This window comes from Lycorma delicatula, chromosome 7 (genome assembly GCF_047948215.1).
Source record: "Lycorma delicatula isolate Av1 chromosome 7, ASM4794821v1, whole genome shotgun sequence".
Classification (NCBI taxonomy): Eukaryota; Metazoa; Arthropoda; class Insecta; order Hemiptera; family Fulgoridae; genus Lycorma; species Lycorma delicatula.
Genome location: NC_134461.1, coordinates 139,940,544 through 139,960,224, shown reverse-complemented (window position 1 = coordinate 139,960,224; position 19,681 = coordinate 139,940,544). Strand labels below are relative to the sequence as shown.

Sequence of the window (19,681 nt, the reverse complement as noted above, 5' to 3'; positions counted from 1 at the left end):
TTTATGAGAAACAAAGTGTTTCTGTTCTACCATTACCTGTTGATTTGGATGGATTGAAAATCAGGATTACAGCTGCAGTAATTTCAGTAACAGAAGACTGTCTGCAACGCATTACGGAAGAATTCTGCTATCGTCTTGGTGTTATCCGTGCAGCAGATGGAGGACATGTAGAACATTTATAACTTGGTAACCGAGTTGTTAAACATTTTTGAGTAGTAGTAGATTTTCTTGTAGTTATAAACATTCTTATTATGAAACTTATCTGTTTGAAATCGGGTAATTTTTTGATTCACTTTGTATAACATAAACGCTAATTAATTAATTAATTTCAATTTAATAGCTAAATTAATGGTTGTTCCTTTGGGAATAAGATCTTATCTATTATCCAGAAGGGAACATTGAATAAAAAAAATTATTTCTAACTTTATTTTCATTTTTCTTTACTGATATCTTTTAATATATCTTGAGTATTTAAAAGAAGAAAAAAAATTCTCATAGCGTTAGCGTATAAACGTTAATAGATAAGACTAGGTTAAACAACGTCACAAGTCTCAAAAGTCTAAGAAAGAATTATACTGTAATAGAAAAAAATTATTGCCGAACCCCGTGGCAGAGTAGTGGCGTCGCGACCTTTTATCTGGAAACATGGTATTTTTCACCTTTTTTTTTTACGTTTGAAAAACAAACTGCGAAAAAAATTAAGTGACCATTATTTTGGTTAGAATGTTTTTAGCCCGATGTTGTTTACGCCAAAACTTATATTTTTCAAGGTACGTTAAATTAATTTGTCATAACATTATCTTTCCATTTCCCTAATGCTTTCTAATATTGTGGTAGTTTCCTTACCTAATAACACTACTACTTTATCTAATAACACCCCCAAGGTCCTCGCCGTTAAGCAAAACACAGTCACCTCAGAGTGTCGTGGCAGCAGTTTCTATCCGCCCTAGCTAGCCGGCTTTTGGGGCTTTCCCACCGGGGTCTCCCCAACTTCACTAGGACACACCGACATTCCTCTTTCGGATAGCCACTATGCCCTTCCGCTAAGGAGCTACCCATCCTGTCCCTAATCTAACATTTCCAGATGTACATTACGCACATCCTTCACTTCGCGACCCGCTCATACCTTGAGGGTTCTTTATGCCATCATCGGGGAGTCCCGACTCTTGAATGTGGGCGGACCCGAACACCCTAGGCTAAAAGACTACCTTCCTGACCCTGCACGTCGCCACGCTTCGACCCTATTTTTTTTTTATAGTAGTAATTTACCGGTAGTTTCATATCGGAAAAATTTATCCTTTTAAGGTAGGATCATTTGCTAAAGTTCATTTTTTTAGCATATTCTTTTTTGTTTCTATGTTGGAAAATTTATTTAAAGGTTGTCATACTTTATGAACACTGAATATATTCATTAATAAATCAAATGTTCCAAAATATATATTATAATAAAAATATTCTATTAAAACCTTTTTCGCTATTAGTCGTTGCCATTAATCAGTATTTTCTTCTGCTGCAAAATTTAAATGGAAAGTTTGATTAAAAAAAAAAGTGTTGAGATTTAAATATTAATATTTCTGTTATAATTTTAGTTTTTTAAACTCAATATTAGCTATTGTTTGGTGATATAGTTGGTGCGGACTTTTTTCGTCAAGCTATCCTCCATTTCATTGTAGTAATTTTTCCTAACCGTGCTATAGATACTGATGATTACACTTTTCTGTAACTCTAAATAGATCCATGGGTCGCATGTCATTTCTCGATATTCGCAATTAGTTTTCTCGGTATCATCCTCGTGGTCGAAAGGATGATCGGCACTGAAAGAAATGCGGCAACAGCGTGATCATAGGATCACGCTGTTGCCGCATTTCCTTAATTTCCTGAGACGATGGTATATATTTATCTATTTTCAATCGGTTTGGGTGTTACCTTGTATGATGAACTTGGTGTAATTTCTGATTTTAAGAGTGACGACATCTTGGATGTTAAACATGAAGCTTTCTGTCTCAGCATACATATATATTTTCTCTTCCTAAACACATGTACTTTGCTTTCTCGTCAACATGAGGCTGCGACAGCTGATATTTATACCTTATTATTATAAGAATTTGTATGATTTTTGTGCACTACTCTATATCATATTTCCGTTTATGAAATCGCATTACTAAGTACTTTTTTTTTAACCTACGGGACCACCGTTAGATATTGCTACAGAGAATTTTATGAATGATTTGTAGCGTGTGAAAATTCCATGCCTGACCGGGATTCGACCCGGGACCTCCGGATGAAAGGACGAGACACTACCACTCGCACCACGGAGGCCGGCTCTCACTAAGTACTAAGTTCATTTATTATAACTACTATGGGATTTTCCCAGCTCTTAATCGAGAATCAAAGCCGGGATCTTTGATGTGTCAAGCAAGCATTCCACCGAGACGATCAAACTATTTTTATTAAGTGTGAAGTTAAAAAATAAAATAATAATCGCGCAAACATTTTTCCTAACGTTATTACATAAAAATATGTTTGTAAAATGTTTAACTGAATAAGCACCACAGGAGTTTTATAGCTTTGTTTAACTTTATATAGCGTGATTTGAAGCCATTACTAAGGGTGGCGAAGAGGTCTAACCCTGTGATTTATCTTTGATGAAGGACAACTGCAACTGGTGGGAATTATTTAAGGATTTACCTTAAAAAAAGGGCAAAAGAAAAAAAAATTATTATTTTAAAATAACCTACTGAGGGGTAATTGAACTTCTGACCCTAGTAACGTAATTTTCTACTTGTAATGATTCACAATTTCTAAATAGCATCGTCGTCGTTAATTCATTATACACTTGTTTATACGATTAAGAGAACTTTTTTTATACTTAAAAAGCTTTTTCCAGTCTTTTAAATGTATATTATCTGTATTAAAAAAAAAACCGTTACATAAAGGGTTATCTTTTATAAAAATTATAAAAAATAAACTGAAAGTTAAAAATTAAAATTTTGCTGTTAAAATATAATTATAAAGAGAGAAAACTTAGTTTTATACGAAGGTAGAAATGTTTTTAAACGTCATTTTGTAAAATTGAATATCGTTAACACTGTAGATAATCCTTCCACAAAACTGGTAGGAAGAAAACTTTATTGACTAATAAATATGTTGGTTAGCTTAAATAAACACTAAAATTTCGCATACATAACGTTCTTTACGGCAATTTTGATGAATTTTCTAATGATTTCTGTTTGTTTTCTCCAACCAGTTTTCCAGATACTGCCGGGTCTGGATGTGTGTGTGCGCGCGCGCACGCTCTCTTGCGTAGGAAAATGCAGTTACCGATACCGGCTTGCCAGCCATGATGTAGCTGCAGTGTAAATGTACCGATATACATGTATTTTGGAACAGACTCTGGTCGACCACTCCTGAGATGTATGGTTAATTGAAACCCAACCACCAAAGAACCACCGGCAAAGTATCTGGGGATTTGGATGGCCTTTCTCCATTCATGTTGAGGAAGCTGTCAGAAAGGGCGAGCGAGTTGCCCAAGCCTTGAAAAGGTTGATCAGCAATATGGGACCGATACCGGATGGCCGTGGGCGGCCAGCCTTAGTGGGTGGGCGGCGGGGGCTCCTCGGAGTCGTCGTTCGCCGATGATCCCCTGGACGTTGCTCTGGCTATTCTAATTCGGTGGCAAAAGCTCCCGGGAGATTGCGCAGGGGCTGTGTACCTACCATATGAATTAGGTCTGTCCCCTGCGTGACTAGAGAGGGAGGTTTTTTAGCGGGTGAGAGCTTCGCACTTGCCGTCAGAGCGAGCTGGTGGTGAGTGGCAGAGCTTTTTCCTCCCCCTACGGAGAAAATAAACCACCAAAGAACAATAGCATTCAAATCCATATATAAATAACTGTCTTTACAAGGAATAGATTGTTAGAACTCTCGATATAAAAAATCAGCTGATCTTGTGATGAGTTTAACGACTAGACTAATCCGGCGGTTTAATTATTTCTTAATTATTTTATATTACTTGATTTTTGTTGTCGCATTAAAAGATGTCATTTGTGAGGTATTGAAAAAGAAAAACTATGTCTTGGATTATCACAATATTAAAAATTTTTCTAGGGTAAATATTTATGTTTATCTTGTAACATATTTGAAAATATTTACTTTTGAAAGTCTTTCAAAATCTTGTTCGATATCAAATACCGCCTTTTATTGTTCTGTTTTTGTTATTTTTTTCTTTTACTCCTATTATTTATATTAGGTTTTCCTATGACTGTCTATATAAATCATCTGATATACAAGAGGGAACAGTACAGTCCTTTCTCTGAAAATTAACTACGAAATGTCCACCGGGCTGGTCTAGTGGTTACTCGTCATCGCAAATCAGCTGATTTCGAAGTCGAGAGTTCTAAAATTCAAATCCTAGTAAAGGCAATTGCTTTTATACAGATTTGAATATTAGATCGTGGATACCGGTATTCTTTGGTGGTTGGGTTTCAATTAACCACACTTCTCAGGGATGGTGGATCTGAGACTGTACAAGACTGCACTTCATTTAAATTGATACATACAATCCTCTGAAGTAATACCTTACGGTGGTTTCAGAGGCTAAACAGAAAAATAAAGATGCTAACAACGAAATTTTATCTAAGGTTCGTGTTAAATTTGAAACAATTTAGCATTTCATTTCTTATGTTTCTCAGGCGTTAATACCCCCCCCCCCCCCCCCCCTTCGCCAGTAGCCCTCTGGGGACGTCTTCCGGTCATACGGATTCGGATAGTAGAGTGCCTGGGTGAACATGCAGGGGCTGTACATACCATATGGCTTAGATTCGGCCCCTGCATGATAGGAGGGAAGGTTTTTTATCGGGTGAGAGCTCCGCACTGCCGTCAGTGCGTCCTGACGGCGGCTGGCAGAGCTTTTTCTTTCCCCTACGGAAAAAAAACAAAAAAAAACCCAAAAAATATTATGCCTTCAGTTCCAGCAAAGAGGAGAGAGGACCTGTTTATCACTTGAAGTGACTGTATATTGAATAACATTCATTTTAAAAATAGCAAATTTGACTCTTAGGTCTTCGTACAGCTTGACTCACGCCTGTTATTTCGTGTAACTTGACTTGTACTTTGGATGTTTTACGTACGTCTTAGCCCTTATATAAACTAATAATATAAAGCACCAAATTAATGAGGGGTACAACGGATTCTCTTTTTTATTCTTAGCTTTTCTCAAATTACCAGGTGGAAGTAAGAATAAAGGATTAATATAGCATCTTATTTAGGTTAATTTTATTGTTTCTAATAAAGAAGTTAATTCAAATCTGCACTACTTTGAATGATTGGAGAGCTGATTCTAGATAATAATACAGTCAAAAATGTTCCTATAAACATATCCCAGAAACGTTTTGTTTACAAAATTACTAGTAGCGATTAATTCGCTGTGATTTCTTCTCCAAGGATAAAATGAAGCGAGATTTGAAGTTTTTGGGATCCAAAGTACGAAAAAAGTTTGTGATTTTTTACGTTTTCTTGGAGGGTGAAAAACGGAATAAAGCAGATCCGAGAACTGTTTCTTTCGTAATTATCGAGAAAATTGTATCATTGTCAAAAAATGTGAGTTGAAAAAAGGTCTTTTTTGATCTGTCGTAAATCAATTTTCCTAAATTTGCCAATGAAAATAAAAATTTTTTAAAGAATTTAGTTCTAAAGAATTTTATGTAAATTAAGCCAGTAGAAAACAAACACAAGTTTCACAGATTCAACTTTAATTTGAAACAAAACAGACCGAAATGCGGCAGAAAATAATCTGTAGAGATTTAATTCTTTACAAATTTGTTTTTTTTTCTGGAAAGTTTTATCTGTTTATTGGATATTCAACAAATTAATTTATGGCAAACTTAAAAAAAAATTTTTTTCAACCCCATTTTTTTGTGGCCCCTGCAACAATTTTTTCAGAAACTCCTAAAAATACACTTTTTGGACCTGTTTCATCAAACTTTTCAACTTATAAAATATACAAAACCATTAAATTTTCCCATTTATTCGACTGCCAGGAATTAAAGTATTATTTTATTTTACGATTGAAAGAGAAATTAGAGTGAGTCGCTGATGATATATCTAAAAGTGTTTCCAGATGTACGTTTATAAAAAGGTTTTTGCTAATATTAATGTCCCCGATCAGTTTCTGAAGTATTGTGCAATTAATCGCTATTTATGTATATATTTTTTTTATTATTACCAATCACTCTTCATCGGGCCCTTTGTAAGTTACAAATTTTATTCCTAGATCTTTAATTAATAGACTTAATTTAAGAAAAAAATAATATTGTAATGTTCTTGTTTGTTACTTTTTGGAGTCATTAGTAAGCTGACTGGTTTGATGCTATTCCTATTCCTTTCTGTTCTGTGCTAATCTTCATACATCAACATAATTGTTACATTCTACATCCTCAGCTATCTGTTTTATAAATTCCAATATTCGTCTTGCCTTGTTATTTATATATTTATATTCTCTTTCCTTATCACGTCCCTGAAACATCGGATCAATTAGACCTGGATGTTTTAATATATAGTCTAAAGATCTTCAGAGTGAGTTTTTAGTCCTGTTACCCAATTTTAAATGTAATTTAAGAAAGGAAAATTTAGGTGGAATAAAAAAATGTATTTGTTACTTACAAAAGAGATTTAATAAAAATCGATTACTTTCATAATTGTTAAAGAATATGCTCAAAATGCCCACCCCTTGCGGTTATACACGCACGGACTTTTTTCAGCATATTAGCAAAAACCTTTTTAAGAGTTGCATTCGAAATATTCGTGATTAAGCCTGTAATATTGACTTTAAGTTCATCAATAGTGTGAGGATTGTTTTTGAAGGCCTCGAACTTAATATAGCCCCACAAAACGTAATCAGGAGATGTGACGTCTGGGGACCTTGGAGGCCATAAGCCCTTGCTTATTATTCGATCATCAATGAATTCTTGCAGAAAATCCACGGTTTCTCGAGACGTGTGGCATGTAGCGCCGTCTTGCTGAAACCAGCAATACCGCTCTTGAGGTTCCAGGAGGGACACAAATTGGCGCACAATACTCCTGTATACTTCACCTGTCTGTTCGAAGAATACGGGTCCGACTATACGATGACGAGATATCGCACACCACACACCATTTTTTTCAGGATGCAAAGATTTGACTTGTAAACCGTTAGGATTTTCAACCGCCCAAATTCGAAAGTTTTGACTGTTCACATAAACATCGAAATGGATCCAAGCTTCATCACTAAAGAACAATATGTTTAAAAATTCGATTCCGTTGTCATTTACGAGAGACCTAAACCGACGGGCATATTGCAATCGCTTGTTTAAATCTGGGGGCTGAAGCTCTTGGACTAATAGTACGCGATACGGATACAATTTCAATTTTTTAGCGGCTTTCTGAACACTCGAACATGACAAACCAACTTGCGTGGAAAGCTTTCGTAAACTTTTCCGTGGAGAATTGAGCAATCTTGTTTTCACATTCTCTAAAACCGTCATCTGTTGGTCGACCACTACGTTTTCTGTCGCAAACACTACCTGTCTCTCGAAGTTGGTTTGCTAGCCTAGAAATTGACATTTTTTCTGGCGGAGGAAAACCAACAAATTTAATTTGAAATCATTCTTTTACATTCGCGTACGATTTCGTAACAAAGTATTGTTCAAGAATGAAAACTCGTTGTTCTATGGTAAAAGACATTCTGTTCGTAACACGGCCGGAAACGGCACAAAAGTTTACACAGCTCAAAAAGAATCAACTCACACTGCCGTATCTATACCGGTAGAGTAGCGCTACCAACTTCGTGTCACAAAACAAAATTTCCCTTTCTTAGAAAAAAATTACCAGACATTAACAATTGGGTAACAGGACTAAAAAATCACTCTGTACTTTGAGTGATAAATTTCTGGCACAAATTTCTCTTTTATCTCTCTCAAATTCTCCTCTCCTCTCCTATTTGTCTTAAGATCTCTTCTTTCTGATTTTTATCCATCAATAATTTTCAACAATACTATTCTCTCTTGTAACAATACTTTTAAGTACTCTATTCTTTTACTTTCTGTCCTCCTACTGGTTATATTTCACTTGAAGCCCTTTGACTAGAATATATTTTTAATTTTTGGTACTATATTTGATACCGGCATATTTCTATTTTATCAGAAAGTTGATAAAACTTAATGTTATGCCTGATTTTTTACACGGCTGCCCAAAACGGAGTGTAATGTATTTAGGGTGTACGTATTTCCACTATAGCAGTGTAACGGCTGAACCAATTTAGATGTATGACCCCGCGTTGGAATCCTTCCGTTACTGGGAATGTTATAGGCTATATAAATATTTATATATATATATGTTTAAATAAATTTAAAAAAATAAACTATATACAAATAACGCAGCAAAATCAATACGTCGAACGAAATGAACAATGTTATTTCCAAGATATAGGCAACGGGAAGTTTATAGTACGCGGGAATTTTAAACAAGTCATACTGGGATAAAGCCGTCACGGATCTAATGGCAATGATCCGAAATTTAGGGGCTCCGCACTTCTACAATACACTGTTGTGTAATGATCTGCACTGGCCGGACATCCTATTTTTTTGACAGTCGTGTTTTTAAAATTTTTTAATACTTTTAAAAGTTGTATGTGGAAAATTCAGAAGTTAATGATGAAAGATCAAGTTTTGATTTTAGTTAGAATTAACCTTTAATATTTATCCGAAGATAAAAATTAAAATTGAGTCCTTGTGAGAAAAAAAAAACATAAGAAAAGTTTATAACGACAAAAACTGTTGAAAATACTAATTTCCGAGAATAATAGGATTGACGCTGATTAAATATATAAACAAAAGTTGTAATGGTTTAGTCCAAAAAACTTTTCTTTCAGTATTTTGAACACGAATGAAAAATTACTGTTAAAACTGGCTTACACCACCGTTTTCTCTGTGTGGGCAGATATCTCAGTATAAAACTTACTTGATTTTAAACACTTGAAAGCTGTAAATGAGGCTTAATTTAGAGTATAATTTATATTAAAAAAAAAAAACTATTGTTAATGATTTATAAATAAGATCTTTGTTAAAAATTATTTTCTATTACAATTACATCATATTTAGAAATAAAATATAAAAATGGTAGTAATTATTGACTTAACATCGATGTGTAAATACCATCGGTGAGTGGTTGGTATACAAAATAAAAAATGTAAAAAAAATCCATAATTGCTATTATTACTTATATCGACCAATAACAGGCTATTAACATCTGATAGAGTTAGCAGAAGTAATAACAAAACCGCTTATAATTTTCCCATGTATACATATTGTCTACATTTGTAAATATAAATGCTTATCTAACACGCACGTAATATTTATTATAGGCTTAATTTTAGTGGCGAATTGTATCGTAATATTACAGTTATTTATTTATTTACAACCTTTTTCTTTTTTAAATAAAATTCGTGTTAAATTTTATGAATTTTAAACAGGTTATCTTATTGTTACATGAGGTGACTTTTTTGATATGAATCTTTTCCGTAATCAGTCTATAAGGTGATAATATTTATAACTACTACACATTATAGTTTCTGATAGGTATCTGAAAATATCCCTTACACTTGTTTTGTTTGTAATTTTTTTATCAGTTTATCTTCTCTTTTTGCATTGCTCGTAATTTTTATTTTTCTCACTTTTCCAAGTTTTTGATACAATCTTTAAAAATATTTCTTTCCTTTTATCACATTATTAAACAAAATTCTTTTTTCTTCTTCTAGTTCCTCTAACTAATTTTATCCTGTATGGCGATTACTGACTGTTATAATTCTTATCTTGCTGGTATCTCTGTTTTCTATTAAAAAATGTGTTATTCAAAAGTTTAGCCGACCTATGCTTTATATTAGAATATTACTTTCGTATTTAGCAAGCGTAAAGAAGTTGGAATGAATAAACACAATTCAGGCAGTTTTTTAATTGAAAAATTTAGGATATTAAAAGAATTATAGAAAAAAGGCCGGCTGACACACACACACACACACACACACACACACACACACACACACACACACACACACACACACACACACACACACACACACACACACACACACACACACACACACACACGCACGCACGCACACACACACACACACACACACACACACACACACACACACACACACAAAACTTAATTTAAAATATTTATCATTTTACTTAAATATAATATTTTTTTCATTTTTTTATTTCAATGATTCTAACTAAAGCGCGCGCGTATACCGTATTTAATTTGCGCGGGTGTGGCGGTACCAGCGGCGACGGTCGGCACTAACTAAACTAATGTAATTTCACAACTTACATAGAACAAATTTCGCTTGTACGGTCGGTAGACTTGTGTAGCCGCGAGCCTTAACGCACCAGATACTGAGTCAACCTGGCGATCGAGTTCGAGACCAAGCCAGACCGATCGAGTCTGGCTTGGGATCGAGTTCCTTTTTTACACTTTAAATATTATTCATTTATTTAATTCTACCGTTCACCTGTGACGTCACAACATAGCAGAAGACTACAACAGCATTTTTTAGCGTGAGGGTGCGATTTTGTATATTATTTTTTTTAAATATTGTTATTTTTTAATAGTTTAAAAATGTGCCTAAGAAAAATATGACCTTAATTAGGCGAAATCTCGAGATACTGAGGGTGACCTTTCTCTACAGCCTCACCCCCTTGACCTGTTAATTTGAAAATTTAATAGCATCATTGCCCTATATATAGAAGTAATCTGACCACGTTTGGTCAAAATCTCGGTCCAGTAGTTCTCGAGATATAAGGTGATTTACGGGTCAACACCGAACACACGTACGTACATTAACATCCGGAAAATTTCTATCCGGTTTTTTGGGTTTCTATACATATAAAGTAAACCAAGTTTAAAACTGCAAAAATCTAAAAAAACTGAAAAATAAACTAAAAATTTTATAAAAGACCTTATAGGAAATAATTTTGTTTATTAAACATAACTTCTGACTATTGATACTACAATTACTTTTAAAAAAAATCGTAAGCAGCAGATTATGTTTATTTATTGATCATTGCAAATTTATTTTAAACTCGTAGTAAAAAATGTCACTACGTTTTCATAGAAAGATAGACCAATTTATGGCTAAAAATTCGGAGGTACGCTTTGCAAAGTTATTTTAAGGAGGGTTTGTTTTTTTCATTATACTTATTGAGTTGAAGGCGGTAACATTTTAAGAAAAAAGCATACAGGTTGAAGACAACCAGTAACTTAAAATCAAGAAAAGAAAGGTTCCATTAATAGAAAAACTAAATATTTGTAATGTCTCTATTTCTTTTGAATGTTGATGTTGCATACTGTTTTCATAATTAGTATTATTAAACATTAAAATCAATGGGAATAATTATTTTTTATTGTAGAATTTAAAAAGAAATGTTCTTTGTAAATCTATTCAAATTTAAAAAAAAAAGAAGAAAGTTAAATGTGGTGTTAGTTACATAAATCCATTAAGTACCGTTGTTAATCGTCCGAAGACAGATTTGGTGTGTACGATTCAAATAATAATAATTATGTTAAAATAGTAATTATTATTGCTTTTAATTTTAAAAAATAATGGAAGAACAATAGAGAAATTATTTCATTAATTCCAATCACAAATTAAAATTTAAATTTGCACGTAATAGGTTGTATACTTCACCTTCGACGTTGATGAATTATATGTACTGTTAACCTGTAACTAACATTCATATGCATTATTAAAAAATTAACAGCTATTTCATACTCGCACGTTTTTCTTTATTATTATATACTATAAAATCTTTTATCCTTTATGATTGGAATAAGAGAATAAAAGAGTTCAAATTGAGCGAGCGAAACGAGGTTTACTTTTAACTTGATTTTTTTAAGAATTTCGTCTTTTAGTTTGTAATTTAGTTATAACCGAACGCGTTTTTCGATTTTTATAAAATTTTTTAGTAAGTCCTGGATATTAGTCGGAATGACGTATTTGTAACAATTTCCCATAAAGATTATCTTTTCAAAATGGCCGCTACTATATTTCATAGTAATATATGGTAGAACGGTTTGGTGGTGGGGATGTTTCCATCGGCAAACCACCAACACGCGGCTTTTCCTCTTCATTTCTGAAGCGATCTGTTCTTATCATTCATTTCCAATCGGTCTTTAAACGGGTATTCACTAGACTCATCTTACTTCATCTTAAATTTAATATTTTTGTCTCGAGACAGCGCTTCTACTATTATACAGCATTCTGCTTTTCTTAATATATTATTAAATTCTTAATCTAACGCTGGTTTTCAATAGATTTATTTTTTATCATTTTCTCCTTAGACATCTTATTTTAAAAAGACTCTTGAAAAATTGAACAACAAAAAGTCACGGGATATAATTGAAGTACCTATTTGACAGTTATCAGTTAATACACCTGAAAATATAATTATGATATTAGTGCTACATTAAGATTTTTTCTTTTGTTCTGTGTACATCTGATATAATCATTTATAAACAATTCTCTTTTATTTAATTTAAATTTTTACTTTCTTAATTCAGTTTTGATCTAGAGCTCAATTTATAAAACTTCAGTACGTAATGAGCGTAGTCTACTCTTTACCGGATTACTACTTTTAATTTTTTTTTTACATAATTAAATATCTACAATCTCTTCCCTCGAAATAACGAATGGATATGTTGAATATCTATAATTGACTTTGAAGAGGAGAAAGCTCAACAGCAATTAACTCCTGTATTTCCTTTTTATCTGGCTGGCATCCTGTAGCAGTTGCCTGTGGATGATAATGAAATTAATTTTTTTGTAACGTGTAAAAGAATGCCTGTTTGATCAGGACTATAACCCAGACCCCTTTTTAATTAAATTAGAATTATTTTTAATAAAATTAACTTTTGTATTTAATAATAATTACTGATTTTATTAATCTATAATAAAAATATGTAATTTTATAATTTACCGTTTTGTAAAACATGCATGCTTGTCTATCTTCGTCTTCGCCACTAGGACAGTCTATAAAACCATCGCATAGAACGTGATCGTCTATGCATCTATATCTTCCCATCCTGTCTGGAGTAGGACAAGCAAACCTTTCCATGCCGTCTTCTTCTGCAGTCGGGCACTCTGAAAATTAAAATAATACATAATTATATAAAATTATTATCAATAAATGTTTGCATACTTAAAATAAGTATGTGTGTGTGTGTGTGTGTGTGTGTGCGGGGGGGGGGGGGGGGTGCGCGTATGTATGAAAGAAGTAGGGTGTCAAAACATTTACAACATTTTTTCCTGACGGTTGTTTAATTATGACACTATTATTTCAACGGATTTCAGACTATTTTCGTATTATAGATCGATATTATGTTTACAAGCAACTATTGCAGTTTTAATTGAACGATTTTTTACAGATGGATGATGCTGTTGTTTTACAGTTCTTTATTTAAATGATTCGCATTAAGACCAGCTACAACATCTATATTGATTTGCGCTATTGTAATAATCTAATTCGATCTAGTAATTATATAAAAAATTAGAATTACTGAACGAATTTGTAGTATTTGAATGGAAACGTTAAACAGTTAGTTTTCGGTTATTCTTCTGGAAAAAGTAATATTTTAACGGATTATGAAAATATTGGGAGTTATGTCATTTACAGGAGATGTAGTAATTCCCGATGGACTTCAGTATTCGGACTTTCATCCCTGGTTGTCAGTTCATTCTCATATAGGAAGGTGTTCAGGTAAAAGGAGAGAAAGGGGTTGGTTTAGATCCGATCAAGTTTAAATAATTTACGCGTAGTTGGTAACCCGACATCGCTTTATGTACTAGCTTTGCCATACGCATTTTATTGAGTATGGCAGTTAAAAAGCAAAACGGAGACAAAAGGAATTGTCCTTTTTATTCAATTTCATGAATCCCGCATTCGAGGGAAGTTAATCTTAACGGTGAACTCAGTGTTTGTGAACAGTGTTCTTACTGACTTACAAACAATCCAAAAAAATATTTATAGATTTATCTTGCTGGCAAAAGTAAATTATAAAATGATGAATTTCAGTTACTGATCTAAATAAAAGTATTTAAAATACAAATAGCATTTTATTATTAAAGCATGGAACTATATTAAACAAATTTTCGCATCGGTTGCTAAGATGACTAACGCGCATGCGTCCAAGGATCATAAATTTTAATTAAAAAAATGGGAAAGTGAAAAATTAAAACTAAACAATTTTTTTATTGTTGTAAAACTACTCTATATTTGTTTTTTATTTTATTTACTACTGTTCTATTCGTTGTTGTTTGGAAGTGAAAGATTGATGATGAGGAAGAGGGAGATTTTTAAGATTTGGGTGTGGAGAAAGTAAGATGAGCAGATAAAATGAGGAATGAGAAAGTAATGACAGGATTAAAGAAGAAAGAGAGTACTTATGAGGGAAGAAAAAAAGGAAAGGCATTGGAAGGGTTAGGAGAAGAAAAATGGAAGCAAGAAAGAAGGATGAAATGAAGATTGGAATCTACAAAGGGACAAAGGAGAAGGCTTAGGACAGAAATGGTGGAGGCAGAGGTGTTTTGTAAATGGATAGAGTGGCGAATGGGACTTCCACCAGACAGAACACCAGATGATAAAACTATTTTTCAATCACTATATTTACATAAACGACATGTAATTGTAAAAATTATTCTTTCATAAAATATCTACTTCATACACGTGGATTTTGGATATGCAACTACAATGAATTTTCAAAAGAAACATTAGGGTTTATTAAAATTCTACCATAATTTAAAAATTTATGTTTAGTTGGAAAATTTGTTTCTTTACTTTGGCAAAGATTTTGGTTTTTGTCAAACTGTTTCTAAGCATTGGGTTTATCTTGGGATTGTTCATAGAGTGGAGATTTTTTTGACCAACATGTTTAACGAATTTTGACGAAGTGTTCTTTTAGAACGGTAGAAAATACTACAAAAAATCTGTTCTTAGGATTTCTTTGTAAACAACATTAACTGTTTTTCCTTCAGATGCGAGAATGACTTGTGGGTTAGGTGGGCTCAGTCTGGATCAGATCATATAAAACTATTTACGAGAGAAGCAATCTTCCTGTCGGTTAATTGCTATCACTTTTAAAATCTGTTTTTGGGACTTGTTGATACTCTTGAAAAAACACAGTTTTAGGGACTTTTGAACTAAAAAAATCTGATTCTATAAGAGGTATTCGCGGAATAAACACCAATTTTCTTTGCCTATATTCGGTTAGTACTGAACGACTGAAGTTATCTCCTAGAATATAATCATTATTTAGTATATATTGTTGAGGTGCAGAATTTTCATAGAAAAAATTTGGTTCAGTTCCTTGCCTCTCTAAATAGGTTTTTTGAAAAATGGTGAAACATGTTCTGTTGCACCACTTTAACATCTTCGGTTGCTGACATACAGAATTTCCATTAAAAATTTGTTTCCCGTTTTAGACGGAGTTTTCAAAAATCTTTCTTTAGTCGGTGCTTATATTATAAAAGCGATGAACCCTCCAAAATTCATTTACATAGATTAAGTGTTTTGAGCTATGATTTGATGGGTCAATCAGGACACTTTGTGTTATATATATAAATTTATTGTATATGAAAGCAATTATTATTCTATAAAAATGGTTCGACGCAGTGAGTTTATTTGAAACTGTAGATTTTTTAATGAGATCCTGGAATAGTCGCATATTTTCTTCATAAATAGTTTAAGTTTTTATGGATAATTGAAAACAGATAAAATATTTTAATTGAAATGTATTGATATCCGATTGTTTAAATATAGTCCTTGTAATTATGCTTTTATTTGGTCTGAAAATGTTTCTGTTTAAAAAGATTAAATATATAAAGTTATGAGAGGATTAACGTTATTATTACATTTTATGATCAAATTATTTTATTTTGTTATCCTAATACGGATAAGTATCGAAATAGCGTTTCTTTTTAAAGATAAATTGTTTTAATGATTATTTTAAATGTTTGACAATAATAGTTTAATCAAGGCTCTTAAAATGTATAAATGTGAAATTCATACTGTCAACGTAAAAATAAATAATTAATAAAATAGTGTGTAGATTCAACCGTCCAAAAGAATAAACTTATTTTTGGTAGACTGTAATGGTTTTCAAAGAATTATGAAATGATTCGTAATTTATTTTTTAATTTTGTAAATAAAACTTCAGGAATGAGTTGCATAAGTTTTCCGGATACGCTGGTCAAGTTATGCAATTAATTTTTTCAACTAAATCATTTTAAACTCTGTTTGTATCTTTATCATACATTTATTGAAGAAAAATAACCAAGGATTAAAATTGACTACAATTGATTAAAAAAATAAAATAAAATTGAGATTTAAAAAACATTTTTAATTTTTTTTTTCTAAATTTGAAAGCTTCCCATCAGAGGAGGGGTATAAAGTTATTTTAGTGACTATTGTTTAACAAAATACGTTTCGAGTATTAGATTTTGAAATTGTGAATTTTTTTTCATTTTGAGGGTACCCATAGTCAAGGGTAAGCATTAGAGTAAAATTAATCTTTAAGAAAATAATCCCTAAGCGGTGACAAATTAAAAAAATAATTTTTTTAAATTGTTTAAAAAATATAAAGATGCAGCCATATTTCTAAAATAAAATTGTATTTATTTAGCGTATGTCACTAAAACATAACACCAATTACAGTCAAAATTATAAACAAAGATTTATCAAACTAATATATGCTATCGATTCTGGAGTCGCCGTCAGGAAATCTTCAGAATTCCCTTCATAAGCTCTCCTAGGACAAACTTCTGTGATGTGTCTGATAATTTGATTTTCACCACACTCACAAAGGGGCGTCGGTGTTTTACCCCATTTATACAGGAAATAGGCGCACCTACCATGCTGAGTCCGTATTCTGTTTAGCGTTGACCATGTCTTACGTGGCAAATCAAAACCCGGAGGCCATTGAGTAATACATGGGATTTGGTTATTCTGCTTTCTGGTCCATTCTCGACGCCAGGCGTCAGTTAGGTCAAATCCGTCCTCTGCGGCAGCAATTGCTGTTTTGATAAGTGGCTTTCTAGACCGAAGGCGACCACGATTGGCATCCTCAATGTCCTCATGTTCGGCAGGTTTCGATCGTCCATAATCTTCTTGTACTCTCTTACAAGAGCGTTCATACGGCGCAGGTTCGGGGGTGGTATGTGGCTCAATACCGGGAGCCATTCCACGGGAGTAAACCTGATAACCCCGGCAATCATTCTTGTAGTGTCATTAAGTTGAGCATCAATTCTATGAATATAAGGGCTGTTCAGCCACACTGGCGCACAATATTCAGCAGCCGAGAAGACCAATAAAGTTATAGTTTTCTAGGAAGGTGCTGAATATTTTTGGATAATTTTGTTTTCAAAACTAAGGAGTAAGGGGTATCAAAAAATTAACATTTTTACATTTTTAATACAACGGGTAACTTGCAGGATATATTTAAATTAAATAAAAAGTAAATTATAAAAAATATTTTTTTTTGTTAACACACAGACCATTGGAGTGGGATGGGAAAAAGGTTTTTGTATTATGTTGGCCTATCGATGTAGAAAATATATGTGCAAAATCTCCCATAAATCTTTATCTGAAGCAAGGTATAGCAAAAAAAAGGAAAAATATATAGTTATTTTTTTAGGAAGGGGTGAATATTAAATAAAATGTTTTACTAATCTGTGATCTCGATAAAAAAACATTCAACTTTTTATACTATATTATATTTTTTTTTTACTAGTTTATTTCTCATATATTCGTTTAAAAAGATGAATACCTGAGATCTAATTATGAAATGGCGTGATGTCAAATGATAGTTATCATCATTATGTTACAGAATTTCATAAATTAATGACTGTTATAGTTAATATTTCTAATATTTTCTACTTGTATATTGATAATTTTTTAATTAATATTTCTAAACTCTTCAAGAATTTAATTATAAATTCAGTACCTTAAAAATTTCTGATAGAAAAATATTATATATTAACTGTTATAACCGTACCGTTTGTAGGCGAAATGATTTAAGTAACAACTCATTCCCAAAAAATTGGTATTGTCATTCTCAAACTGAAAAGGAGTTTGGTTGTCCGTTAACTATTTCACTGAGACGATTAAATTACAGACGATATTCAGATCTTATTCACTGAATATGACCTTAATCATATTCAGATCTTAATTACAAACGATATTGACTGTATAGACTAACTGTATAATGAACATCATTATTTTCAGAGAAAGCGACTGTGATTTGTGATTTTTGTATGTGTTTTTTGTAAGACTCTGAGAGATAGTACATAAAAAATTATTTATTAATTTCTATCGGAAACAATAATACATTTTTATACTTTTCCGACTGGAAAAATTAATAAAAGTATAGTAATATACTTTTATTACTGTACATTATATTTATTCCTATATTTACCGAATATATATATTACTATATTTTTAAATATATTACTACTGTATTTATTCGGTAGGCAGAATAAATATATAACCAAAGTAAAATACTAGGTAGCAAAAAAAAATACAAAAAAAAAAAAAAATCATGTCAATTTATATCGTGATTACCATACCATGATGTACCATCACGTAATACTACTTAATGAGGTTCCAATTGTATAAATTGTAGTATCAGCAAAGTAGTTCATTTTATACTAGTGACTGAAATTGTAAACATACTTCTTCACATTTTATTTTTTTAATTCAAAATTTGTACATTTGTGAACTACGATGAAGCAGATCGTTTCATTCTCTCACAACTCTGCAAAAGCGGTTAACATAGAGAGCGGTTAAAAGGGGGGAGGGAATAATAAACAGTATCCATAAGAATCTACTGTTTAAATAATACATTTTTATTAATGTTTATAAAAAAAAAAGCTGACAACATAGTTGTAGGACTTTCCCGTCACGCGGCTAAGCCACGTTCCGGCAAAATCCTACAAATGTGGGTTGTTTCTGATGCACGGCTTACAGACACATCTTAATTTAAAGTATTTATCATTTATTTAAATATAATATTTTTTAGTTTATTTTATTCAATGATTTTAATTAAAGTGCGCGTGCACATACCTTATTTAATTCGCGCGGGTGTGGCGGTACTAGCGGTGTCGATCGGCACTAACTAAACTAATGTAATTTCATACTTACATAAGACAAATTTCGCTTTTAGGGTCGACAGACCGGTGTAGCCGCGAGGCTTAACGCACCAGGTACAGAGTCGATCGCGCGATCGTGTTCGAGACTCAGCCAGACTGAGTTACTTCTTTACACTTTAAATGTTATTTATTTACTTAATTCTACCTCTCACCTGTGATGTCACAACATAGCAGCCGACTACAAAAGCATTTTTTAGAGTGCAGGTACAATTTTGCGATAACTTTTTTTGTCAATATTGTTATTTTTTAATCGTTAACAAATGTACCTAAGAAAAATATGACCTTAATTAGGCGAAATGTCGAGATTCTAAAGGTGACCTTGGTCTACAGCTTCACTCTCTTGACCTTTTAAGTTGAAAATCTAGTGGCATCAATGACTCATATATAGAAGTAATTTAACCAAGTTTGGTCAAAATCGGTGCAATAGTTCTGGAGATATAAGGTACAA

At 32.4% G+C, this 19,681-nt stretch overlaps 1 protein-coding gene across 1 annotated transcript in view; it reads right to left on the bottom strand.

The window, feature by feature from the left end:
* jeb (low-density lipoprotein receptor domain-containing jelly belly protein) overlaps positions 1 to 19,681 on the bottom strand; it is a 419,417-nt gene that overhangs the window by 7,290 nt on the left and 392,446 nt on the right. The window contains exon 2 of the mRNA XM_075371681.1: positions 13,010 to 13,173. Within this exon, the coding sequence (XP_075227796.1) occupies positions 13,010 to 13,173 (164 nt within the window). The remainder of the gene's footprint in view (positions 1 to 13,009; positions 13,174 to 19,681) is intronic.